At 41.2% G+C, this 23,021-nt stretch overlaps 1 protein-coding gene across 1 annotated transcript in view; it reads left to right on the top strand.

Moving 5' to 3' along the window:
* Positions 1-23,021, top strand: part of CNTLN (centlein) — a 1,263,565-nt gene that overhangs the window by 331,248 nt on the left and 909,296 nt on the right. Inside the window, exon 8 of the mRNA XM_069239496.1 lies at positions 21,393-21,555. Coding sequence (XP_069095597.1) covers positions 21,393-21,555 — 163 coding nt within the window. The remainder of the gene's footprint in view (positions 1-21,392; positions 21,556-23,021) is intronic.

Genomic DNA, 23,021 nt, shown 5'->3' with positions numbered 1-23,021 from the left:
GCCTCCTAAAGCGCCCTGCAAGCAAAACGCAAGTGCATGTGACGCAAGCTCGACCCCAAAAATTATTAAAACAGGCAATCCAGCCTTTGACATGGCGACATTAGAACAAAATTGGAGCCAGGCACCTCAACCCAAGCTTAGCTCATAGAAAAGAACAAATAGGGTCGCAATCCTTGAATATGTTCATAGGAAATTGTAAATATAGGCAAGTGGTTTTCAGAATGCAGCCAACACTTTAATAGTTGTACTCGACTAAATGTTTTATTTTGAAGTATTTGACAAGGCTTTATCGTGCAATGCATTTCGTGAGTAAATGATTGATTTTGATTGATGTTTGTCACACAATATGCCTAGTTTGGTACACTGACTGTCCCAGTCCCCATGCTTATCAAAATTGTGTGTTTAGCGGCTCAGTGTTCCTTGATGATTGTTTGTCCTCCTTACATCTTCCGCAGTCTAGATACATGTTACAATGAGGTCTTGTGGTTGGAGTTCGATAGTTCGATTGAGTGTTTTTAAAGTTCTCCTTTAATTCCTGGAGTTTAGCGTGAATATACATGTGTGTGTGTGTATTTTGTCCATCCCTTGATGGATTGCTAACCAGTTCTGTGACTGGATTTTCACCTGGAGAAGTACTTTAGCTATAAACAACTCCCCTGGTAGGTTAAGAGGTCGTCATATCACCCAGCTGTAAGTTGAATGGCAACGAAGGAGGCTAATATTCGAAGGAGATTCGTGGCGCCTCCATCTGTTCACAGTACTAAAATTGCTTCAGCTCAAAGGTGGGTAAATGCTATCTTTTTAAAGGATGCCAGTAGTCCGATTTCTTGTGCCCACGGCTGGTCTTTTATTATTATTATTATTATTATTTAGCTCTTCCAGGTTCTTTTTCTAATCAGAGGTAGGAGCTTATGCCTTCGAAATTCTCACATATATTTATCTTTGTTATGGCGTATCATTAACTAAAATATATTTTCTGCAAAATAACTGACTGTATAGTACAGCTTAATCTCACATTTGTCATTTTTTGTCCATATTCCACCTTGGCGTTTCCTCCATATCAGCATGACATAAAGAAAATAATCTTCCCGGAGTGCCGCCCTCTTACTGGTCATGGTATAGTGTATTGCCCACCATTACTTTATAGTGAAAATTGTGAAAAATCCAAAGTAAGGTACACATGTTAGGTTTTATCACTACTATATCATAGGTCAACTGCTTGTCTATCTACTTATTTACTTAACTATTTTGTAAAGAGCTGGTTTTTGATTGATTGACCCTTGGGAATGGCTTATATGAAAGATATGTTGACATCTCCTCCCACTACTTGATAAAACTAGTTTATGAAGGTAGAGATGATCGGTTCATGGAGAAATAAGCTTCAGATTGAATCTTCTGCTTGAGTTGCTCAGCAAGAAGCCCTGTCACTTTTTGGTGTTTTGGGGGACGGGTGTACCCCAACAGAAACCTGATTGTTTGCAAAGGTACCTTAAAATAGACTTATTTTGATGTATTTCTTAAAAAATTTAAAGATTATCTAAGTTTTAACAGATGGTATTTCAGAGTTAGCTCCAAGCATGCTGATCAACTTGCCTTCGTGCATCCTTTGGTCGACTCTGGCCTGAACACGCAGTTTTGCATTATGGGTCTCATGGTGTAATTCAGAGTTTTTCTAGAACAGTAAGTGAAGATATTGTGAGCTGTGACCATCCCGGGCTTTGAATACAATGCATGAAAGCGGGAATGCGGCCCTCCTTGGGATAGAGGGGGTTTAGGTGTGATTTAGCATATAGTTTTGGATAGTTCACTTCTTTATGTAATATGATTAGTCAACTTGTGGTTCATCATTCACTTATATTAACCAGTTTTTGTTCATTGTGTATTTACTACAACACTAGCATAAAATTAACCTGACAGGTGCATCCACTTCTTGTCACATCACCACCTATTCTATGCAGATTTCTGTACCTTTATCTACTCAGTAGCCTACAGTTTCTTTATTGAGTGTATTGGCTCGGTTACAATAGCACCAGTGCTTTGAATGGGCTGGTACTCACAGGTACGGCCGGTACTGATATGTCCAGAGTAGCGGCACTTCTTCTCCTTTTCTTTTTTTTTTTTTTTTTTTTTCCTTTTTTCTTTTTTACCACTGTGAGTACTGGCATTTCCCTGCTGTCACGGAGAGTACCGTTACTCATAAAGGGTAAAGGCTCATTGCTGCTCGTTCTGCTGAGCTCGAGGATGTTACAGTGGAGCCATTCACACTCTGACATCCAACCCGTCTTTGTAGCCCCGAACTGAACCACTGCAGAACTATTCAGCATAGTCTCTTTTGCATAATGTCCAGTCGCCCAGGATCACGCACTGTGTTGGAGGGCAGAGCAGGGCCCATTAAGACCCTGAACTGTCAATCTCATTCACGCTACCTTGTGAATTTGTGAGAACACTGAATCCAAGAAGCCCACTAACAGCCTCAATTAAGAAAGCAACAAACCACGGAGGTAAGGAGTTGAAAATGCCTTTCATCCCACCTGAGTCTTTTGCGTGAGTGTCTGGTTGTGTCTGCGTGTTTGCTTGCTCGTGTCTGCATGTTTTGTGTAAGAGAAAAGCAATGAAAAGAGGGAGAGAATTGGGACACTCGGGTTGTATTTTACAGAAAATGTGTGGAATGCTTTGTGTGTGCATGTCTGCTTGTTTATGTCTGGGTGTACGTGCACGCAAGAGTATTTAGGTATTGTGCCAAATGCAAGCATAAACAAGCATTTGCAATGGAACGGGTCTCGCATTTGCTTGAGTTAGAGCTATTAGCGTTGTAAACTCCTAACCGGACTTTTCTTGCCACATAAATTGAAAGGAAATAAACAAGCGCGATCACGCTATGTAAAACCAAGCACAATAACACTGTGTGGAATATAAAAAGATAAAGTAGTGCTGAAATCAGGCTGAAAACATGGAGCTTTATATTTTTTCAGTAGTTGGCTTGTGTGCTCGAGGAGGGCTAAACACCGGAAAAGGCATGATGTATGCATGCCTTTCACTAATGAAATCAAGCGGATTTTAAAAGGCAAGCCCACAAACCAATGAAAGTGACAAGCGTGACATGGGCATGGTTAAAAGCCCAAAGAGAGATTACTACAGGGATGCTCAACCCTAAAAAGTTTATGGCATTAACAAGCTGAAAATATTACAAAACAAGGAATATCATCATGTTTGGCCTCCATTTTATTTGACGAGTTAACCTGTATTATTAATACATTTCTCACATGTTCTGGTATGTGCTGCAACTGGTATAGAAGTGATTATTAATGGTGCTATTCCAGTCAGTTTCCAGGGGCACACCGATTATTAACTTGCTGGGGCCAATAGTGCTGCTGTCAATGGCTTGGTTGCATTCATGGATTAGGGGTTCTTCCATTTTGATTTAGTGCCTATTCCCAGCAGGTCTTCACACCACTCACTATTAACATATGTAAAGGTAAAAGGCCTACCCCATTTCACCTTCTAAAGAATGCCTGGTCCCTGAAAGGCACTCCTACCACACCTTACTTAGTGTGCCTTCACACCCAGTCTGGCCCTCTTGTAGTGGTGTAAAAACTGGAGGGGGCCTCCCTGCAGAGAACATGGAGAGTGCTCCCCTCCAGACTAACTCAGGCCAAGTGCTCTGCTGAGAGGGCCCACTGGAGATCGGCCCCCCATGTCCGCTGTGGGGGCCTTTGTTACACCAGTGGCCTCTTGAGGTGTTTTGGTCCACCCTTGCTGGGCACTTTCAAATTCAGCAACTAGAGAAGAGAACTAGGGGCACTTCAGTTAATTTATTTTATAAATCAACTCCGTATTATATCAGTTGCCCTGCAACTTCATGATAGTCACTAGTACAATCGCTACATCTGACTAACAGTGAACATATTTTCTTTGCTGTGTTGAAGATACACCTGCCTTCTACATCAGGTGCAGCCATATCTACTTCTCAGCAAAGCTGGTAGACACTTAATATAAGATGTATGGTCAATTCCCTGTAAATAATGTTGGTGCCCAGTCCATCTGAATAGAAAGTTGTAGGCAAGATCACTCAATGTAGTGGCTTTAGCACAAAAATTGGTCCTATTATCACAAAGCGCACCCACACAATATGACAGCGCTTTCCAATACAGAGCAATGGTATAAATTCACATACTTTCCTGTCAATGCCCAATATACCACAGTGCTGGGATTACATAATACTGGCCTACAACACTGCCCAGGTCTAAAGTCACACAGTGATGTTGAGAGTGCACCGTTCAAGATCTGTTAAATTTGATCCAAGGATCCTTTACCGTGGTCTGGTGTGGCCAGTCCATATATATTCAGTGGCCCTCATGAACATGCCCCTTACTTGCAAGAAGAAATTATGATGAATCCTTAAACTGTGGTTCTGAAGGTGGGGTGCCCAGGACTGCACAGGTATGAATTGGTATTACCTAGATAAGCAAAAAATTGGAAAGCAGTGATGGATTACTCTGCGTGTTGATACTGCTCTGGAGGAGCTGCACTCTCAATCTCCTTCTACTGCAGGGAAGATAGGGGAAAGGACCATGACCACTCATATTACAGACCCTACTGTACAAATGGTAACATATTGAGAATACCTAATAGTTTTGAGACCTATACATTGCAGATACTAAAGCATATCATTTTAACTTTCCTGTCACCAACATGAGGTTTTGCATGCATGCCATGAGGAACTAAGTGCTGCTCACCCTAATCTTTTCATTATCTGTTCTCTGTGGGGAACAAAGAACTGAACAAAGATCTAAAGTGACTGAGCCACTATCAGACGGGGCTGAGCTAAGACCCTGCATCACTGGCACAAGATAATACATCAATAGTTCAGTATTTGTACTGGTCTAAATCACACCAATGGCTCAAGATCAGATAGGGATGGCTTAAAACAAACTGTTTTGAGCCATGTTCACACATTAGTAGCCCTGAACAACACATCATGGGGCAAGCCACACAGTGCTAAGCCAGTTTCACACACTTTTGGACCAAACTACTCACTTGACTCAGATCATCCAATACTGGATCAAAATAACACAGAGCTAAGCCATGATCACATAGTGGTGGGTAGAACTTACCCTCAAGTTCGTGCTGACCATTGTGCACAGTTTTAAACCTGGTAAATTGATACTGGAACTCCTTAGGCATTGAAATGATCATTCAGCGTAACCTTTTCCTTTAAATGCAATGACTTGCATACATACTTCAGAGGGCCATGGCATCATATTAGCTATTAATATAAATATGTAGTGTGCCACATGTGCTGAGGGAATCTGCACATATGATGTGTTTAAGACCACTGTCATGGGCAATGCAAGAGCAATATGAATACTGGATAAATGTATCATCATGTCTCACCCTTAGCCCCGCCCACCATCCATACTCATAGCCCATCTTAATGAGTACCTGCACTTTTCCCATTTAAAGCACTGAACAGCACAATAGTGTCCCCACAATCAGCATGCATGTACCTTGTATCAGCATAGCACTTGTATTAGCTAAATGTTAATTTGAAGCCAGTACAGAGCTGATGTAGCGCACTGTGCTTACTTCAGTGATTGGCAAGGACTCACGTGGTCTTATTGGTGATATAAAACGTGCTCCTTCCCTCCCTGGAGTCAGGGTATATACAGGAGAACATCTCAGGCTTATGGTCTCTATGGCTTCAAAGCATGTCACCGGTCGTGCACATTATTGTCAGATATGCATATTTGTTGTTTTTTGTGGAGAGGACATCAATTGAGAGAAGGTCACGTGACATGAAGGTTGGTTATTTCACTAAGTTATTTTTTTACTCATTTTATCAGATCGTAAAAACCGAAATTTGATTTTACGTTTCAAGTTTCAGTGAAAGCTTACACCCCATTGTTGAAATCAAACTTGAAGGTTCGTGCTGCATATTTTGAAAGGTTCGCAGCCGAAAGTTGAGCTGCAAAAATATGCACTGACTGGAACCCCTGATCATCCAAATAACATTCAGAGTTGAAAGCAGCTGGTGGTTGTAAATAGATTCAGGTAAAACGGTGCACTCTTCTTCCAATTCTTGTGCTTGATTTTATGACTTCGTTTAGAGAGTATTAATGTTCAGAATGCCTGTGGTGGGAACCAATACAGAGTTGGGGGATTGCAGAAAATTGTTGGCGAAATATCACCGAGCCCCAGAGACTTTTCACATGAGTTACTTCATTAAGCGTGGAATAGTGTGAAGGTCCCTTAAGCAGGTTACCGCTTATGGCGACCCCGTAGAAAATATATGAATGTTAAATGAAAGCTCATTTGAAGCATTAAAATGCATATTAGTAGCAATAATATCTATTTCGTTTTAGTCTTTTAATTTAGATATAAAACGGTCATAATTATTAACGAGCTCTGGCAAAAGCAATATATCTTGCCTTTGGGACCTTTTGGTTTTGCCTAAGGTTTTAACTCTTCTACTTTGAGCAACACGGGGGTGAGTTGGGCGGTTGGCAGAACTAGGGAGGGAAAATTCATAAACAGTGGGGATAGGGCGCCACACACCAGAGAAGGGAAGCAACATGGAGAGCGCAAGAAAGGAAGCGAGAGGAATGTGAAGGGGGAAGCAAACTGACAGCAGTTGCAATGTGGAGCCGGTAGGTAGACTCATATGTGTTAGAAAGAAATGTGGGGGAGAAGCACATGGACAGAGCAAAAGCAGCACAAGCTCGACGGAGGGGGAGGTTACATGAGGGAGGCATCTGAAAAGATCTGCTCTTGTGTGGAGTGTTTTCACAAAAGGAAACCAATCTAGCCCCTGATAGTGAGTTGTGGGAGGACAAAAGTAATGTGTCCATGCTCTAGGGGATGGACAAACACATGAAAAGGAATTAAAGCCCACACAGGCTAACAAATAAGAAACCAGGAAATGAAACGGAAAAGGAAGCCAACTGATGGTAAGCAAGGGTGGGCTCTAAGCATGCATGCATGCATACGTACAGACAGCGGATATGTGGTTTAGTAGGCAAGACTTAGAAATGGTACTTTGAGTAATTAAGTTTCTGATGGCAAGGTGCATTCCTTAAAAAATCTTTAGTATTGGGTAGGTGTTATGGCAACTTGAAGGAAACTATTTTCGTGTGCAACCAATTTAGCTGCTGCTGCTAAAATGACCATTCAATCAGATCACCTCATGTCATTAGCAGCAGCATTGTGTGTTTGCAGTTCACTTCGAGAATAAAATGTATTGTGGCTTAACACATCATTATAAGTATTCAAAACATTGATGGATGAAATGCTTGAATTCAGCTCAGCCACTGGTAATCACTTGGGCCGCGTCCCAGTCCATCGTTATTTTGCACACCATGTCATCTCAGTTTGGACCCAGCTATATGCAAAGTTATTAGCAAACAAAAAAAGCTTTTCCTATGGAAACACAACCCTAACTTGAACTATTATTTATATCTATCTATCCTTCCTTCCTTCCTCCCCACCCCCCCATAGGTATCTATAGTTAGGACCTAGTTTCTATTGAAAAAAGTGTTTTTTGACTTGGCTATATCTTCGGCGCCGTTTGACGAATCTTTACAAAATGTTCAAAAAAAGTGTCAGGTTTGGAAAGTCTTGGGATGATCTGTCAAGTGGGGGCCAGGAAAAAGTGTGTTTCACATATTAATTCCCGTGGACTCTTTAGACATGCCTGCAGCCTGGACCACTGGGCAGAATGACACAAAATTTTGTCTGAGAGTATCTTTTGATGCACAGATCACCCTTTTTTTATTTGGTGTAAATCTGTTCAGAAGTTTTAGAAAAATTAAATCAAATCCAAATTTATATATCTAGGGTTGTGAAGTACTGCTGATCTCGTGCAGAGATCTGATTGGCTGCCAACACTTCAACCTGGAAGTGTTGGGAGCCATTTTGAGATTCGGCTTCAGTAGAGTTTCCAAAGCAAACAAAAAAGAAATAAAAGAGGGCAGGATACGTTTATCTTAACCACCTATCCTTGGTGCAGGGGTATCCCTGGTACCCTACCAGGGCAAAAAAGCTTTTTTGTAAACTTCACTGTGAAATTCACAAATATTTGCGAATTGTGCCGTGAATTTAAAAACATGCGGTCTCCTGCATCTAAAAATCCTTTGGCACCCGTGTGGGCCCGAGTTAGAAGGAGGTGGGCGCACCTCCCCCCCCACCTCGGGGACCACCACCTCCCTTAGGGCAACATACTATGTAATTCTAAAATATGTGCGGGGTGCAGACCCCCATGCCCTGGATACCACCACCTCCTCGGGGCAATATGTTGTAAATATGCAGGGGCTGTATACCCCCAACCCAGGCTCTCCTCCACCTCCACTCCCCCCCCTCCCCCCCCCATCATGCTCTATGAACCAAAACCTCCCCAGGACCAAATTGAAAAGGAGGGGGGGGGGCTCATGTAGTCCTATATGGCCCTGGGGACCGGCACCCCTCTGGGCCGACTCCTGCTACCTTCTTAAGTGCCCACCCTCAGGAGGGAGCTGTTTGCTTTTGCTTGCTGGGAGCTGATATGGCACGACCTCGACATGCACTACTAATTACCCCAGATAGTACATTTTACAGTAAAATTATTGATGAGAAAACTGTGCATGGCGGAGGTGCGAGTTATATTTTCCTTAGGGCACGAATTATAGTTACTTGAGCTGACTACATCCAACTGCTGAATTTCTGTGGTTTTGTGTGAGTAAATTCAGAATCTAATTATAACACCCCTGTAATCTTTGAATTATTTTTAAGTGAATTTCTGTGTTTTAAAAAAAAAAATTATATTCCCTAGCTATAATGTCCCTGTAACCTTTGTTTTTTCAGTGATAAAATCTGACTAGGGTGTGTTTTTTGGTTTGCTAGTAACGTTTGTTTGATGAACCTTCATTAAACATTCCCCCCAAAAAAGTTCATCCAACTGGCTCCCTCCTGGAAAGTTTTGGGGTCCGTCGATCCTGGGCTGAGAAAAAGGTGGGGGGGGGCCCAAAATGTAAAATCCCCATGCATTTTTTAATAGACTTCTTTAAGACAGGATTTAGTAAACTCTACTAAACAAAATTACACTAAATTTGGCAGAAGGCTAGATCTTGGTCAGCAGATTGTGCTTCTTGTAATTTAGTGTAAATCTTTTCACTAGTTTTTTTGTGACGTTAAGAGTGAAAGGTAATTGTGTATTGTGGCAGTTTGGCTCGCAAGAGTTTCCGAGACTTGTGGGAGTGGCAATTTTAAAAAAAGAAAGAAAAAAAAGCCTTCTGATTGGCCCAGGGAGCTTTAATTCCCTTTGGCCACCTGCCTCCCGGTAGAGTGAGATTTCAGTGAGAGTGAACGCTTTGATTGGCTGCCAGCAATCTGAGAAAAAAGTTGCTGCCAGCCGTTATAGGACTTGGGACTTAATCACCTGTTCTGAAGTTAAAAAAAAAAAAAAAGTGTGTACCAAAAATGAAAACGGCAAAAATGCTGCGATCCTGCTGGACTCTTGGAATAAAAAAAATGGCGGCCAGGCCGCATTTATTCGTTACTAGCTCCAGGGAGCCTACCCTTGGGGCTTAAAACATTGTTTGGGGGAGGGGACTCGTAGCCCCCACCCTGAGCCATTAGAGGCCCCGGGGAGCCCACCACTGGGCCCATTTTTATTGTTCAGCCCCCCAGCCTCTAAAGGCTGTGGGGGGCACAGCCCCACATGCAGCCTGAAAAAGGCCTGGGGAGCCCACCTCCAGGGCTCAGTCCGTTAACGGAGGGGGACCACTTGGCTGCCTTCCCTGAAATGAAATGAGAGGACGTAAACTTATGGATATGCACAAATACCTAAAGGCCTCAAGGCGCTAAAGATAATGCTAGACCGGATGATGGGAGCAGACTCTCATCTCTAGGGGCCTGACATAAAGTAAAGAGCCAACTTTTAAGGGTTTTCCTAAAAGGCATGCAAGCATCCCCAGAATCCATAATATCAGAACCACTCCATAGAAGTCAATGGCAAGGAGTCAGTGACATTGGAACTGAACTGAAGGCTGCTTTTCTGACGGAGGGGACTGTTCTAGTGGACCTTTCTTAACTAGTTCCCTGCCAAAGATGGTTGCCCAAAGTAACTCTCAATAACCACATTACACTCTCACCAACTTTTTATTGATAAAGTTCACACTCTGACCAAGTTTTTCTTGATAAAGATTCTAAGTGTCAAATTAAAGTTACCAATGCTTGTTTGTGGTAGAGTGAAAAGTCTTGCTTTCTTGTTTCTTGTAAAATCCATAGCTTCGGACCCTTTGGTTTATCTTTTTCATTATGGTGTCATAACGTCTTAAAAATACACTCTGTCATGTTTGGTTCTTCTTCAATTGTTTTGGTGGTGTTTAAATGCTTTACACTTGTTCCGGACTGAATTGACGCACAGCAACCTAGGGTTGAGCCAAGGTTTAACAAATTAAACCTGATTACACCTAAGGGTTTGGCAATGTAGTACACAGTGAGGTTACACAGCCACACTATATAATACACTCCATTGTCTCACAACTACTGAATTAAATGTGCAGGTGTTTGTCCAGGTTACAATGGCAGAAGATTTAGCATCAGATTTGAATTGGGCTATAAAAGACCTAAGCTACATCTTGCTACAAGCTAAGAGAAAGAGGTACCCCATATCAGCAGCCAATTCAGTCTCCGCATAGTGCCCAGCAGTGCAGTTTTGCGGCCAAGGCTGCAGGACCCACTGAACACCCTCTGCCCGCAGTCAGAATTAGTGCATCACTCGGCCTGATGCCCTTATTCCCCACCCCTCGCAGCTATACTTGGCAATCCTATTTAGCGTGCTCGTAGTGGAACGCAGCCACCTGGTTAGAGGCAGGATCCAACAATTCTTGCTGGTTTGGCAGACCATAATGTGAGACTGGTGGCTCTTGCAGATAGTCCGGAAGGGGTATTTCCTGCCCTTCATTGCTGCTACAGTGCACCATACGCTATCTCTAGAATGATTTCCTGAGAACCATCTGTCCGTCTTGCGGCCAAAGGGGCTATTGACGTTGGTGACTATGCCACATGTAGGTCATGGTTGGTATTCTCACTATTTTCTGTTGCCAAAGATGGACGGAGTGCTTTGTCCTATATTAGACATGCACCCTCTCAAATGGCTTCTACCAGAAGGGCAAATTTAAAATGCTCATTCTTGCTCCGGTCTTCTCTGCCCCTGATCCTGGAGACCAGGTGATGGGATGTGGGTCTGCAGGATGCCTGTTTGATGGGTATATGTAATCAAGTCGGTCTGCACTACCTGCGGTTTGTGGTGGGACAGGAACATTTTCAGTTCACTTTGGTCTCATCAGTACCCCTGGTGTGTTTATAAAGGTGATGATGGTAGCAGCACACCTTCGGCAGTTGGGGGTCCCAGTCTTCCCTTAACTTGACGACTGGTTGTTGGAGAGCAGACCCAAGACAGTTGACTACCACCCCCAATGATCCTTGAGGGTCACTATCAACTTGCTGAAGTCACACCTGACTCCTTCTTGGATGCTCTCCTTCATTGGTGCTATTTTGGACTCAGTTTTGTGCATTTACTCTGGAAAAAGAGTCCAAGACGTTGAGGCTGTGATCACTATCTTTTAGTCTTTGTCCTGTTTTAAGTGAGGTTGACTCAGAGTCTGCTGGGCCTGATGGCCGTCTTCATTCTTCTGGTCAGGCATGCATTGGTGCATGGCGACCACCTTGAGATTTCCTAGGATACTGCAAAAGACCTGCAGTGGTGGTCACTAGACCAAGACTGGATCTAGTGACCACCACCCTCTCCATACCCCACCTGGAGGCGACAGCAGTGACTGATGCGTGTCTTTCAGGCTGGGTTGCCAGTTGTGAGAGTTGAAGATCAGAGGTTCCTGGTCCCCGGACGAGTCTCATCTTCTTATCAAGCTCCTTAAAAGCCTTCTTTCCATCCTGCAAGGGTAGGCTAGTACGGGTGCGTATCGACAATACCACCAAGTGGTATTGCAACAAGCAGGGAGGAGTTGGGGTCCGGGGCCCTGAGCCAGAAGGCACCTTGCCTATGGAAATGGTTGGAATAGCAAGAGTCATCCTGTTAATGAGCCTGGCAAGACCTTTGAATGCAGGTGCAGACAAACTCACCCTTCAGCACCCAGCGGATTATGAGGAACAGTTACTCCCAGATGTGGTGCAAGCTTTGTTCTGCAAAGGAGGAGAGCCTTTGCTTGATCTACTTGTCACCACAGAGAACCCAGAATGTCAGCAGTCCTGCGCATTGGAGTTTACAAGGCATCTCTCGCTAAGAAACTCGTTTCACCTAGAGTGGAACTTGGGACTCATATATGCCTTCCTGCCAATACCTGCTCTGCCCAGAGTTCAGAAGATCATCAGGACGGACCAGGCCCAAGTCATTCTAGTGGCTCTATATTGGGCATGGAGACTATGGTACCCAGAGCTCCTAGGCTTAAGCATCTGTTCTCTGATCGGGCTACACCTCTGGAAGGACCGGCTGTCGCATCAACAGGAAAGGCTTTTGCAACTGGGTATTTGCATTCTTCACCTTCATGCATGGAGATAGTGGTGACAACTGAACATCTTCAACCTTCCCCGGAGGTGGTGGATGTGGTCTTGGCAGTCAGGCATTCCTTTACCAAAACTGTATATGCATGTCATTGACCCACCTCCAGGCTGCGTTTTCTGATGTCTTGTTGTGTTTGTCCCTTGCCCAGCAAGACTTTGCTTTGGGCTCAGTTAAAGAGCCACACCATGCACAGGGTTGCCATGAAGGATGTCATTTCAGATGTTACCAATGATGTCATATAACATGTCATGAGTGAAGTAATATGTGCGCTAATTAGCAGTGCATGGGGAGGATGAGAGGTATAGTTAGCTTAGGTCGTGAGTTATAGTGACTTGACATAACTATAACTGGTGAAGTTCAGTGGTTTTTACATTTTTACCTAACTATAATGTCCCTTTAACCTTTGGATTTTAACTATATTAAAAAAAAAAAATTAGAAATTCTAAGTAAGAGATCATTAAATTCCTAACTACATCACTTTAACTTTGGTTTTTTTAGTGAATTTCTGTGTTGCTTTAAAAATAAAGTAAGATGTTGATTGCCATGCACGGTGTGGAATTGGGTGACCACCCGTCTCATAGGTGTGCACCGCTTAGTATTTGATGGAACAATGTAAAGAGTGTCATTTTAAGTAGGGTAACTCCTACTTACTTTGTCAAAGATCAAGTGATTTTGTCACAGGGTCATGACACCAATATATTAAAAGCGGGCCTTTTGCCTTTATAGAGGGGTCAGCACATCAACATAAATAAAGCAGACCTATTATCTTTATCAAAACGTTACCAATAGCTATAATCAAATGTATATTTTGTAAATTCACACATTGCAGTCTTTAATAAAAGTGATTGCCATAAAATATTTCCAATGAGGCTGCTTTATAAATAAAACAAAAACATGTATTTTAGTCTTTTTAATGTTTTAACAGTTTTTAGGCTGCAAAATGCAGCCGTAGAATCAACCACAAGGGGTCCTGCACCCCAGCTGAAGCTCATACAGCTCCAGCTTGGATTGGTTTAAAAAATATGGTAAGTTCTCCTTGAGTCATGGATGCAATGGCACAGACTTATTGTGTTATTTTAGTGTTGCATGGGGGCTGGTGCACTCCCTCCGCCCCCCCCCCAGCACACAACATAAAAAAATGTAAAATAAAATATTTGTGGCTTTGTGGTACTCCTGCCCCTTCTAGGGGCACCACCAGCATCAAAAACTATTTAAAAAAAAGACATACATGACATTATGGAGCACTCACCAGCTAGAGCAATGAGTGTGAAATCAGAGGCTACTCCCCTTTTCATATTCAGTTTTTTTTGTTTTGTTTTTGAGAGGGGAGTGTGTGTGAGCCCCCCTAAACTTTAAAAGGGCCCTATGGACCCAATCACTGGGGCGGATATTTGATTTGTTTGGAGTGGATGCAGGGCCCCACTCCACATGTCATCTGTGGCAAGGGGGCCTCATCTCCTGGTTTCAGTGCAGTCCCTTGCATGCGAGAATGCAGGTGTAGTGGGCTTCAACTCTTTGTCCGCTGCTCCTGCCAAGCAGAAGCAAATAGATGTAGCCAGCTCCCTCTGCACCATGATGGGTGTAGTCAGGGGAGCTGACGGGGAACCATTGGCTCCCCTCTCAGCCCCTTAGGCTGCAATTGCTGTGCATGTCCTAGATGGGGACTAGGGCACACAAAGAACTACAAATCCTTCCAGATCCATGGTACTAACAAAAACGGTTTTGGCCCCAGGGGGCCTAAAGGGGTAGGGTGTCTCCTACCTTCATCCTGTTTTTTTCCCATTGTTTAAAGGTAGGAGAGTGAGTCATTGAGCCCTAAAATTGCTGCCACAGATCTTCAGTGGCCTGACATATATATACATTTTTAACTTTAATTTCTCAAAAACTACTGTACCGACTCGCACAAAAATAACTAAAAGCACATTTTCTGGACAATGATCTAGCTTTCTGCCAAATTTCATATACTTCCAATAATCCATTTTTATGGTACTGCTGTTCAGTTTTCCTTTGGAAAATTGCATGGGGAAAAGATGCTTTGGGATCCCCCCTCATTTGCTTGACTGATAATTCCGGAACATACCAGGTAGGAGCTGAGGTTGATACAACTTTATTTGGAAACTTTTTTGAAGATTCATCAAATGGCGGCAAAGTTCTAAGCAAACAAAAAAATGCTTTTCATGTGGAAACATTGTCATAACTTGAACTACAGGTGAATTTAATATATGTGTATATACTCATACTTGTGAAGTTGTACATTTACCTGAACAAAATATATACAAAGTGGCTCTAGCCACTCTGTAGTTATAGTTAGTGTGACTAGAGATATGGATTGTTTTGATTTTTGTCCCTTAATAACTTTACACCCTTTTATAGAATGTCCACAAATTTGTGCTGACCTGCTGCCCTCATTTCATTCTTGGAGTCCTCAAAGTTTTGCGGCGTTTCATCAAGGGGGTTGTAAAGAAATAAAAGCGGTCCCAAAACAGGTATAACATCCAATGCATTTTATATAGACTTTTGTATTTAGTGTCGAGCGAAAACAGTCAGTTGGATTTTGACTAAATTTGGAAGGATTATATATTATGGTGCTCAGATGATTCTATGGGGTACTGCAGGTAAGTAGGGTAAGTATTTTATACGTTTTAAATGTTTTTAATTTAGCTAGATCTGTGGCTACAATAGCACTGCATAACTTCATGGCTGATTGGCTAATGACTGCCTTTACAAACGTTAAAGGCAAACATCTTGTTTTTACCCAGAGTTTCCTTGTGTTCTGGACCACGCTATTCAGTATAGGTATGTATTAGGTTTGATATGTTATCCATACCTATTACTACTTTATTAAAGGGGTACTAGGTAGGGAATAATATTTAGATATTTATAAGCTTATATATATGTAGAATGAAAAAAGCGGAGTTTGTGTGAGTACCGTGATACCCTCCCCCTAAAAAAATATTAAATAATTGAACACACACTGTAAGACACTATATTTTATAAATATAGTGTGCTAAAGTGTTTTTTATATTTTTTACATATTTAACTACGCATATAAAAGTGTACAGAGTGACGCAGTAATTACTAACATTTAGAGTGCTACTTAAAAAAAAAAATACACTTCACCTTACAGTCAGTGGTATAAAAATGTAGAAAAATGTAAACAAAAAAAACGTCAAAACATTTTTTTGTGGGGTACAGCCGTACTCCCACACTACTCCGTACTTAAAAATAAAAATAAAGAAATAAAATAAAAAAAGAAATTGCGAGAAAGTGAAAGCTATTTTGCTCTACCTATTATCGGTTTACTTAAGTGGCAATAGATGAGTAGCACAAATAACAAACCTTTATAGTTACCTACGTTGAAAGGTGCAACGCACAACATGGGGAACGTGTTCCAAAAAACAACATGGCTGCCTTTAACTTACGTAATCAGCAAATGACTTTAGATAACTATGAACTGGGCAACTAAGGCTAATTACCCTCACAGTTAGCCAAAATAACGCAATAAGGGATATCACTAACTTTGAATACTTAAAGCTTTCAAACTAATCCCAGTACTTACTTGCACTACCCAATATAAACATCTGTGCATCGTAATATGTACTCAAGAAAAATGTAAACAAAATAACACTAAGGTTTAGAACAACACAAAGCAATAACACATCACTAATTTAAGTACATTAAATATTACAAAATAATTACCTAACCTTCAGTAGACAAAAGATTATATATATATATATATATATATATATATATATATATATATATATATATATATATATATATATATATATATATATATTACACAACATAATGTTTAATCCTGCTAAATTTAAACAAAACACCACTCCATGTTTTGGCACCACTGAAAATATAAAACTATGTGGCTGGTTGTTACCTTTGGTAAACAGAACATCAACTTATCACTTCACCAGTTCCAAACAATATGAATTGTGGTATACCGTCGACTGTATACTGTAGCACAATATATAAAAATGTTTTATACAACTTATACGTTTACTAATACTTACACTATTTATATACACAGCCACAAAATTAACATTTATAAATTATAATAATTTATATTTTGGATATATAACATTAAGATGTTTTCATATAAGTTTATGGTACCTTTTTTTATTTTATTTTACTCACCCCACTTTATGCCACTCTATAAAAGTAGACTTTACTGTACTGCACTTTATGCTGTTTATAATATGCCAGGCCACTTTACAACACTCCACTATATGCCACTAAATTCTACGTTAAACCATTTAACGTCACTGTACTGTACTCCACACAACTACACTGAATACCACTCCAGTGTACACTACTATACTCTGAGCTATTATACTGTTTACTATTGTATTCTATTACACTTTCGTAAATACCATTTTACTTGACACCACTACACTATACTGCATCCAATTGTATGCAACTCAACTTTATACTGTTCTACTAAATGCTACTCCAGTATGCCCCACTTTATGGTACTGTATTGGAGTGTACGTTATTCCACTCAGCTCTACTGAAATGCAGTATACTCTACTGCAATCTACCACAATATTCTCTATGCTGTTTCAGTTACATTCGGGGCCTCTTCAGTAAACAACGCTTAAGTGTACGTTAATAGACTCTACATCTTTATAATTAGCTGTATTTCATTCTACCACCTCTACCCCACTCCACTGCACGTCAGTGTGCATCACAAGACTTGTAAACTAATCTTCATCACAGTGAACACTGCTTAGTTGTCATCTACTCCACTGTATGACACTACACTTTATGGTACTCCAGTATATGCCATTGCACATTACCATATTACACTGTACCCTTCTGTAGTGTGTTATTCCACTGTGCACTACTGCATTGTACAAAACTGCAATATATGCCACTTCACTTTACATAATTTTACTTTACAACATCACAGTCAACTTTACGCAAGCCCACTGTAAACCACTCCTCTACATGGCACTCCACTGTACCCCACTCCAGTGTATGCTATTCCAGTTCAAGCCACTCCACTCTACCAAAGTTCACTGTACACCACTTGCCTGTATGCTATTTTAGTATATGATATTACAATACACTCCCCCCTACGCTATACAACACTCCACTCTATACAACTCCACTGAACGCCACTGCAGTCTACACAAATACTTTACAATGGTTACAGAACGTAACTCCACTTTCCGCACTCCACTTTATGGTATCCCACTGTATACGACTACATTATACAGGGGTATAGCCTCAGGGGGGTGTTTGGATTGTTACACCCCCTAATGAATATATTTTCTGGTAAATTGTTCGGTACAGCGGCTTTCAGTCAAGTATGGTCAGGTATCTGTTGGATTTCACTAGGAATTTTTACATACACACAGACACATGCACACACATACACTCCCTTTTCTGTTTTGAGAATGTTCAGAAAAGTTGGTAAGTTTACCAAATACTCTGCCGATGTGCATTCCTCTCCCTTTCAAGTGCCCCTGAAGCCCCTCTCATGCACCCCTGTATAATGTATTTTTACATTATGTCAGTGTGATTGTTGGGAAATCTGAAGCTCACCCCTCAACCCCCTCCCCCCCCAATCTTACTGACCAAGCGAAGCCCCTAAAGGTATACACCATTAAACTATATGCCACTACATTATACAGCACTCTACTGTATCAGACTTCAGTGTATGCCACTACATTGTATGCAACTCTATGCCACTCCAATCTACCTCATTCCACTTTATTTCAGTCCAGTATACAAAAATATAGTGTATCACAGTAGATTTACAACACTATCCTCCACTATATTGTACTACACTTAACTTTATAACACTCCACTCCAAAACAGTAAACTAGCAATATTACACATTTGTTACTAACATTATTATAGATACCATTGAAATTCACAAAAAGAACAAAGGTTAAACTTAAGTTCTAATTAGGCAAACATTATTTATGTTTAGTATACAAACCCAACTTGAACTACACAAATATTAGAAATTGTACAGTCATAGTTATTTCTTAAATGTATAATTTAAGTACCGCTTTCACACTAATATGTCATACTTATAACTTTCATTTCAACTTAGGCACCACGTTAAAATACACATAAATTGCGCACCTCTGTACACAGCCATCTCACCTCAATCACCACACTACATTAATTGTAACTTGCCACTGTACCATGCAGTGTGTTTAGACAAATCAAGTAATTTCATATGTCAGAAGTGTTTAATGAAGTGATTTCACTTGCTCTAACACCTGTAATACACAAGAATATCGATAGTGGATGGAGAAGGGGTGAGTTATAGTTAATGTAGTATTGCGAGTGAGGTGGGAAGGTGAGATAAGGGCTGTTTCAGTCCCTTCTCAACTGAATCCTGTTTGAAAGTAAGGATTTTTCCTAAATGAATTGTGACATCGGGGAAAAGACTGCGCTTTTGAGGAGTTTGCCCAGAAATGGCCGGTTTGCTATTGGTCTGTAATTGGTGGGGTCTAGGTTTGTTTTCTTTAATAACAAATGTATCAGAGCTTGAAAAATCTAAAATCTACTCAACCACTCCCTATGGCGAGTTTTATTTTATGAGGTCGAGCTATTTTGAGATTCCACTGGACCTTCTGAGTGTGCAAAGAACAGGTGTTCTGTTCAGTCAGAAACTGAATTAGTAATTAAGATGCCTTTAAATCTTATTCTTGTCACATTTGCTGTGTGTTCAGAGACAGGGCCAAAAGTCAGTTTGTCTTCTTGTAATGCAAATACTTTTCCTTGTGACTGTAGAGTTCCAGGATTTTGTAAGATGAACCGTCTGAACTATGTGAAGTGAAAGACTTTTTGGTATCAGGTTTTTCCTAACATACGACATTTATATAACTAAGTCAACTTTACAAACATTTCAAAATATATTTCAGTAGCTGTGCAAGACCATTTTTTTGTACTTCTGTGTGATGAAAACAATATTTTAATAGGATGAAAAAAAAGTCAGAACACCTTACTTAGTGATGTGCAAATGATAAGTGTTTTCTGAAACCCAATTTTCACAGATTATTGTTAATTCACTATATAGTTTTATCAGTAAAGCTGCATGTTAGTGGGAAGGTTTTTGGACATTTCTTGGAAATTTACTGTCTGCAAATGACAGTGCGCTACCACATTATGCTTTAGTAATATATTTATTAAAAGTGAGTGTTTAAACATAAATTGAGAAGGTGGATGGACTGGTGAAAGGATGACGGAAAAGAGATGGATGCATGGATGATTGATTGAATGGCTAGATGGATAGACAGGTGAAAGGATGGCACAGTAAAGGGATGGATGGATGGGTAGAAGCATGACAGAGTTAAGGGAAAATGGATGAGCGGATACAAAGACGGGTGAATGGATGGCAGAGTGGATGGACAAGTGGGTGGCTGAATGGGTGGATGGCAGAGTGGATGAATGTATGATGGTTGATGGCAGAATAGGTGGATGGATGGCTGAGTGGATGGGATGGGTAGATGACAGTGAATGGATGGGTGGCTAGATGAAAGAATGGATGTATGGCAGACACAGTGGCTGGATGGATTGAATTGGAAAAGATTGAATGATGGATGAAAGAATTAATAGATGACAGAAAGTAAATGTGACATAGCAGATCTCAGATGATGGATAGATGTTTGGATGGAGGAGGGCAGTCGCGGCTCATGGAAGGGGCAAGGGTGCACGTGGGGGGGGAGTAGGTAGGGGGAGAAATAAACATTAAATTAATAAAACAATTTTAAAAAAACACCAGCACGCCGCTGCTCTGCTCCTCTGTCTCCTCTTCTGCTGCAGGCAGGCACAGGCTCCCAACAAGCCCTGCAGCCAATCCTGATGCTGCTCAGATCAACGTCAGGATTGGCCAATGTGCTCCGAGGCAGACCGGGAGCCAGTGCATGCTCTCCCCAGCCCAGCAACACAGTGCCGGGCTGTAGAGAGCACACTGTGCACATGTGTGTTTGGCCGGCCCGAGACGTGCTGTGCACTGCCCCTCACTGTTCGGCACCCCCATGGCCCCGCCCCTTTACAAGAAGACGATAATAAACACAGTTTCTTATTGTTTTCTTGTAAAGGTTTTGCCGCTGCTGGCGGGTGGTTGGGGTGACACTCTTCCGCCCTAACGGAGGAGCCGCCCCTGGACAAGGGAGCTCTTCTAGGGAGGGTTGCCTTTGCTTACTTGGTGCTATCAGAAGTTTAGTTCAAAGTGAGGTTATTTTAATTATCTGGCTACTCACTTGATCAAATGTATGTACCTTACTTTACTGAAGAAAACTAAATAGTTCTCATAATAATTCTTCAGTTTGTAATCTTATATGGGTGGCAGTCATCATTTCTAGTAGTTCCATATGCATAACTATTAGTGCTAATGTAATTGAATGTTCAATAAATGTAATAATTAAAATATTTTGTGACTATCCTCGCAAGCGACATCTCGTCACTACTTTCTCCTCTCGTGTGCGTCATTTGCATGCCCCTGGTTTATGCAGATTGTTTGTGCTCGAATCTCTAATTGCTGTTCGTTTTCATTCTGAGGAACTGAAAAAAGCAGCATGTCTCGAGCGCCCAATAGCATCCAATCTATAGCACGAGGCCCACAATGTGGCGTGCTGCTGGATTCCAATCACTGATACTACAGTGCACCATATAGCATCAATCTGTCTCTGCCTTCACTGAGTGGATTGCTGCCACAGCACTTGTCAAACAGATGTATTATTTCATCGTAAAAGACACTAGAATTTTACGTTCAAGCTAAAATGTTTTGTCAAAAGGCGAAGGGTAATTGTATTTTGTTTGTGATGCGAGTGCCTTTCTTGCTTGCTTTGCACAGGAAGGAGTTGCAGGAGCTGCAGAATCTTTACAAACAAAGCACTGAACATGCAGCACAGCAGGCAGAGCTGATCCAGCAGCTCCAGGCTCTCAATATGGACACTCAAAAAGTGCTTCGGAATCAGGAAGATGCTCACACAGCTGAAGTGTTATCTTATCAAAAAGTAAGTGTTTTTGGACTTTAGCCCATCGTGGATTATTTTTACTATTTGTTATGTGTCGAATTAACTGTACCTATTTCTGTGCATTCCTGTTAACTCTTGGTGGGGCTACACCAGAGCAGAGAGTGCACCCCACAAAAGCAGTGCAATCACATACAGTGTTCTGCCATCAAGATAAAGTAGGACAAGCTATAAAACCTTTCGAGTGCTTAAGCGATCAGCATATGATCACAATTCCAGGCGTCCAGCTGCCTGAATACAGAGTCGGTGGGCATGGAGTTAAATACGGGTGATGGGGTATTGTGGGTCGAGTGATATGGTGGGCATTGAGTGTCAATCATAGATAAAACGTACTTCAGAGAATGTCCAGACGGTATATACTATGCACACATAAGAAAATCATGCATAAAAAGTCACAGAGGAACAATATAAAAAATTAAGCTCTTCATGCAAAAGGCACCAAGGACCCACCACATTAAAGGGATAAAATGGCAGTGTGCTATAACATAAACCACATGCTATTTGTATCCTACTAAATTCGGGATAAAGAATAAACAGCTATCGTTAAATGGAGCACTCTGGTGATTCAAATACCTTTTAAGACTAGCCATACATAAGCATTTGTGACCAAACGCCTGCATGTTCTTTGATTACCATTTAGTAGTCTAATGGCAGCACTAATAATAATAATGAAATGCAGTTCAGCTCAAACGCAAGCATAGAATGTGTAGATATCCTATTTAATGGCCTTTGAATAAGGTTCTTAAATTCTGTGCGAGTCATCTTTACCTTCGTTTTTCGTGGAAGAAATAGACATAAAACGATGCTTTCTAAACTGGTCCAAATCATTCGGGGGTCCGAATTCCTTATCTTACATTATTAGTCTCCCTTATCTTAATTAACACAAGCAAAAATAATTATACAAAAACACCGAAGTATCTGAGGAGATAAAAAGACCAGCCAGCTGTCTGCGAATCCATTAATTGTTAAGAACAAATAAGTATGTCACATTGCTTCTAAGAGAGGGCAAAGCAGTAAAAATTGTATATTGGATAGAACCTAGTCTAAAGCAAGCATATTAGAATGTGTCTGATATTAACAGTTCACCACAGAAGGTCATTTTAAGTATATGAGCAGCAGTTATATAGAATGAACGGCCTCACCAATCGTGTTATTTTTTTTTTTGGCTTCCCTGTCTGATGAGCAATGGAATAAAAATCAGCACAAACCTTTTTTGTCGCCTGGAGTCACGCATTCTTTGGTGTTAAACATACGCCTTGTCTGGCTCGAAATACCTTCCTTTATGTATGTAATCCATGGCATAATGCTGTTTTCCTCAATCAGGTATAATGTGAGTTTCTCATACGATTTGAATGCTTTTTGCCGTCTAAATTCTGAGTATTGCAACAATATTTTTGCCTCCTAGTAGCATGATAAATTAAATGTGGCCCCTGGCGCAACACAAAGTG

This window comes from Pleurodeles waltl, chromosome 1_2 (genome assembly GCF_031143425.1).
Source record: "Pleurodeles waltl isolate 20211129_DDA chromosome 1_2, aPleWal1.hap1.20221129, whole genome shotgun sequence".
Classification (NCBI taxonomy): domain Eukaryota; kingdom Metazoa; phylum Chordata; class Amphibia; order Caudata; family Salamandridae; genus Pleurodeles; species Pleurodeles waltl.
Note: the sequence above shows the minus strand (reverse complement) of the source record. Positions and strands in the feature narration are given on the sequence as shown.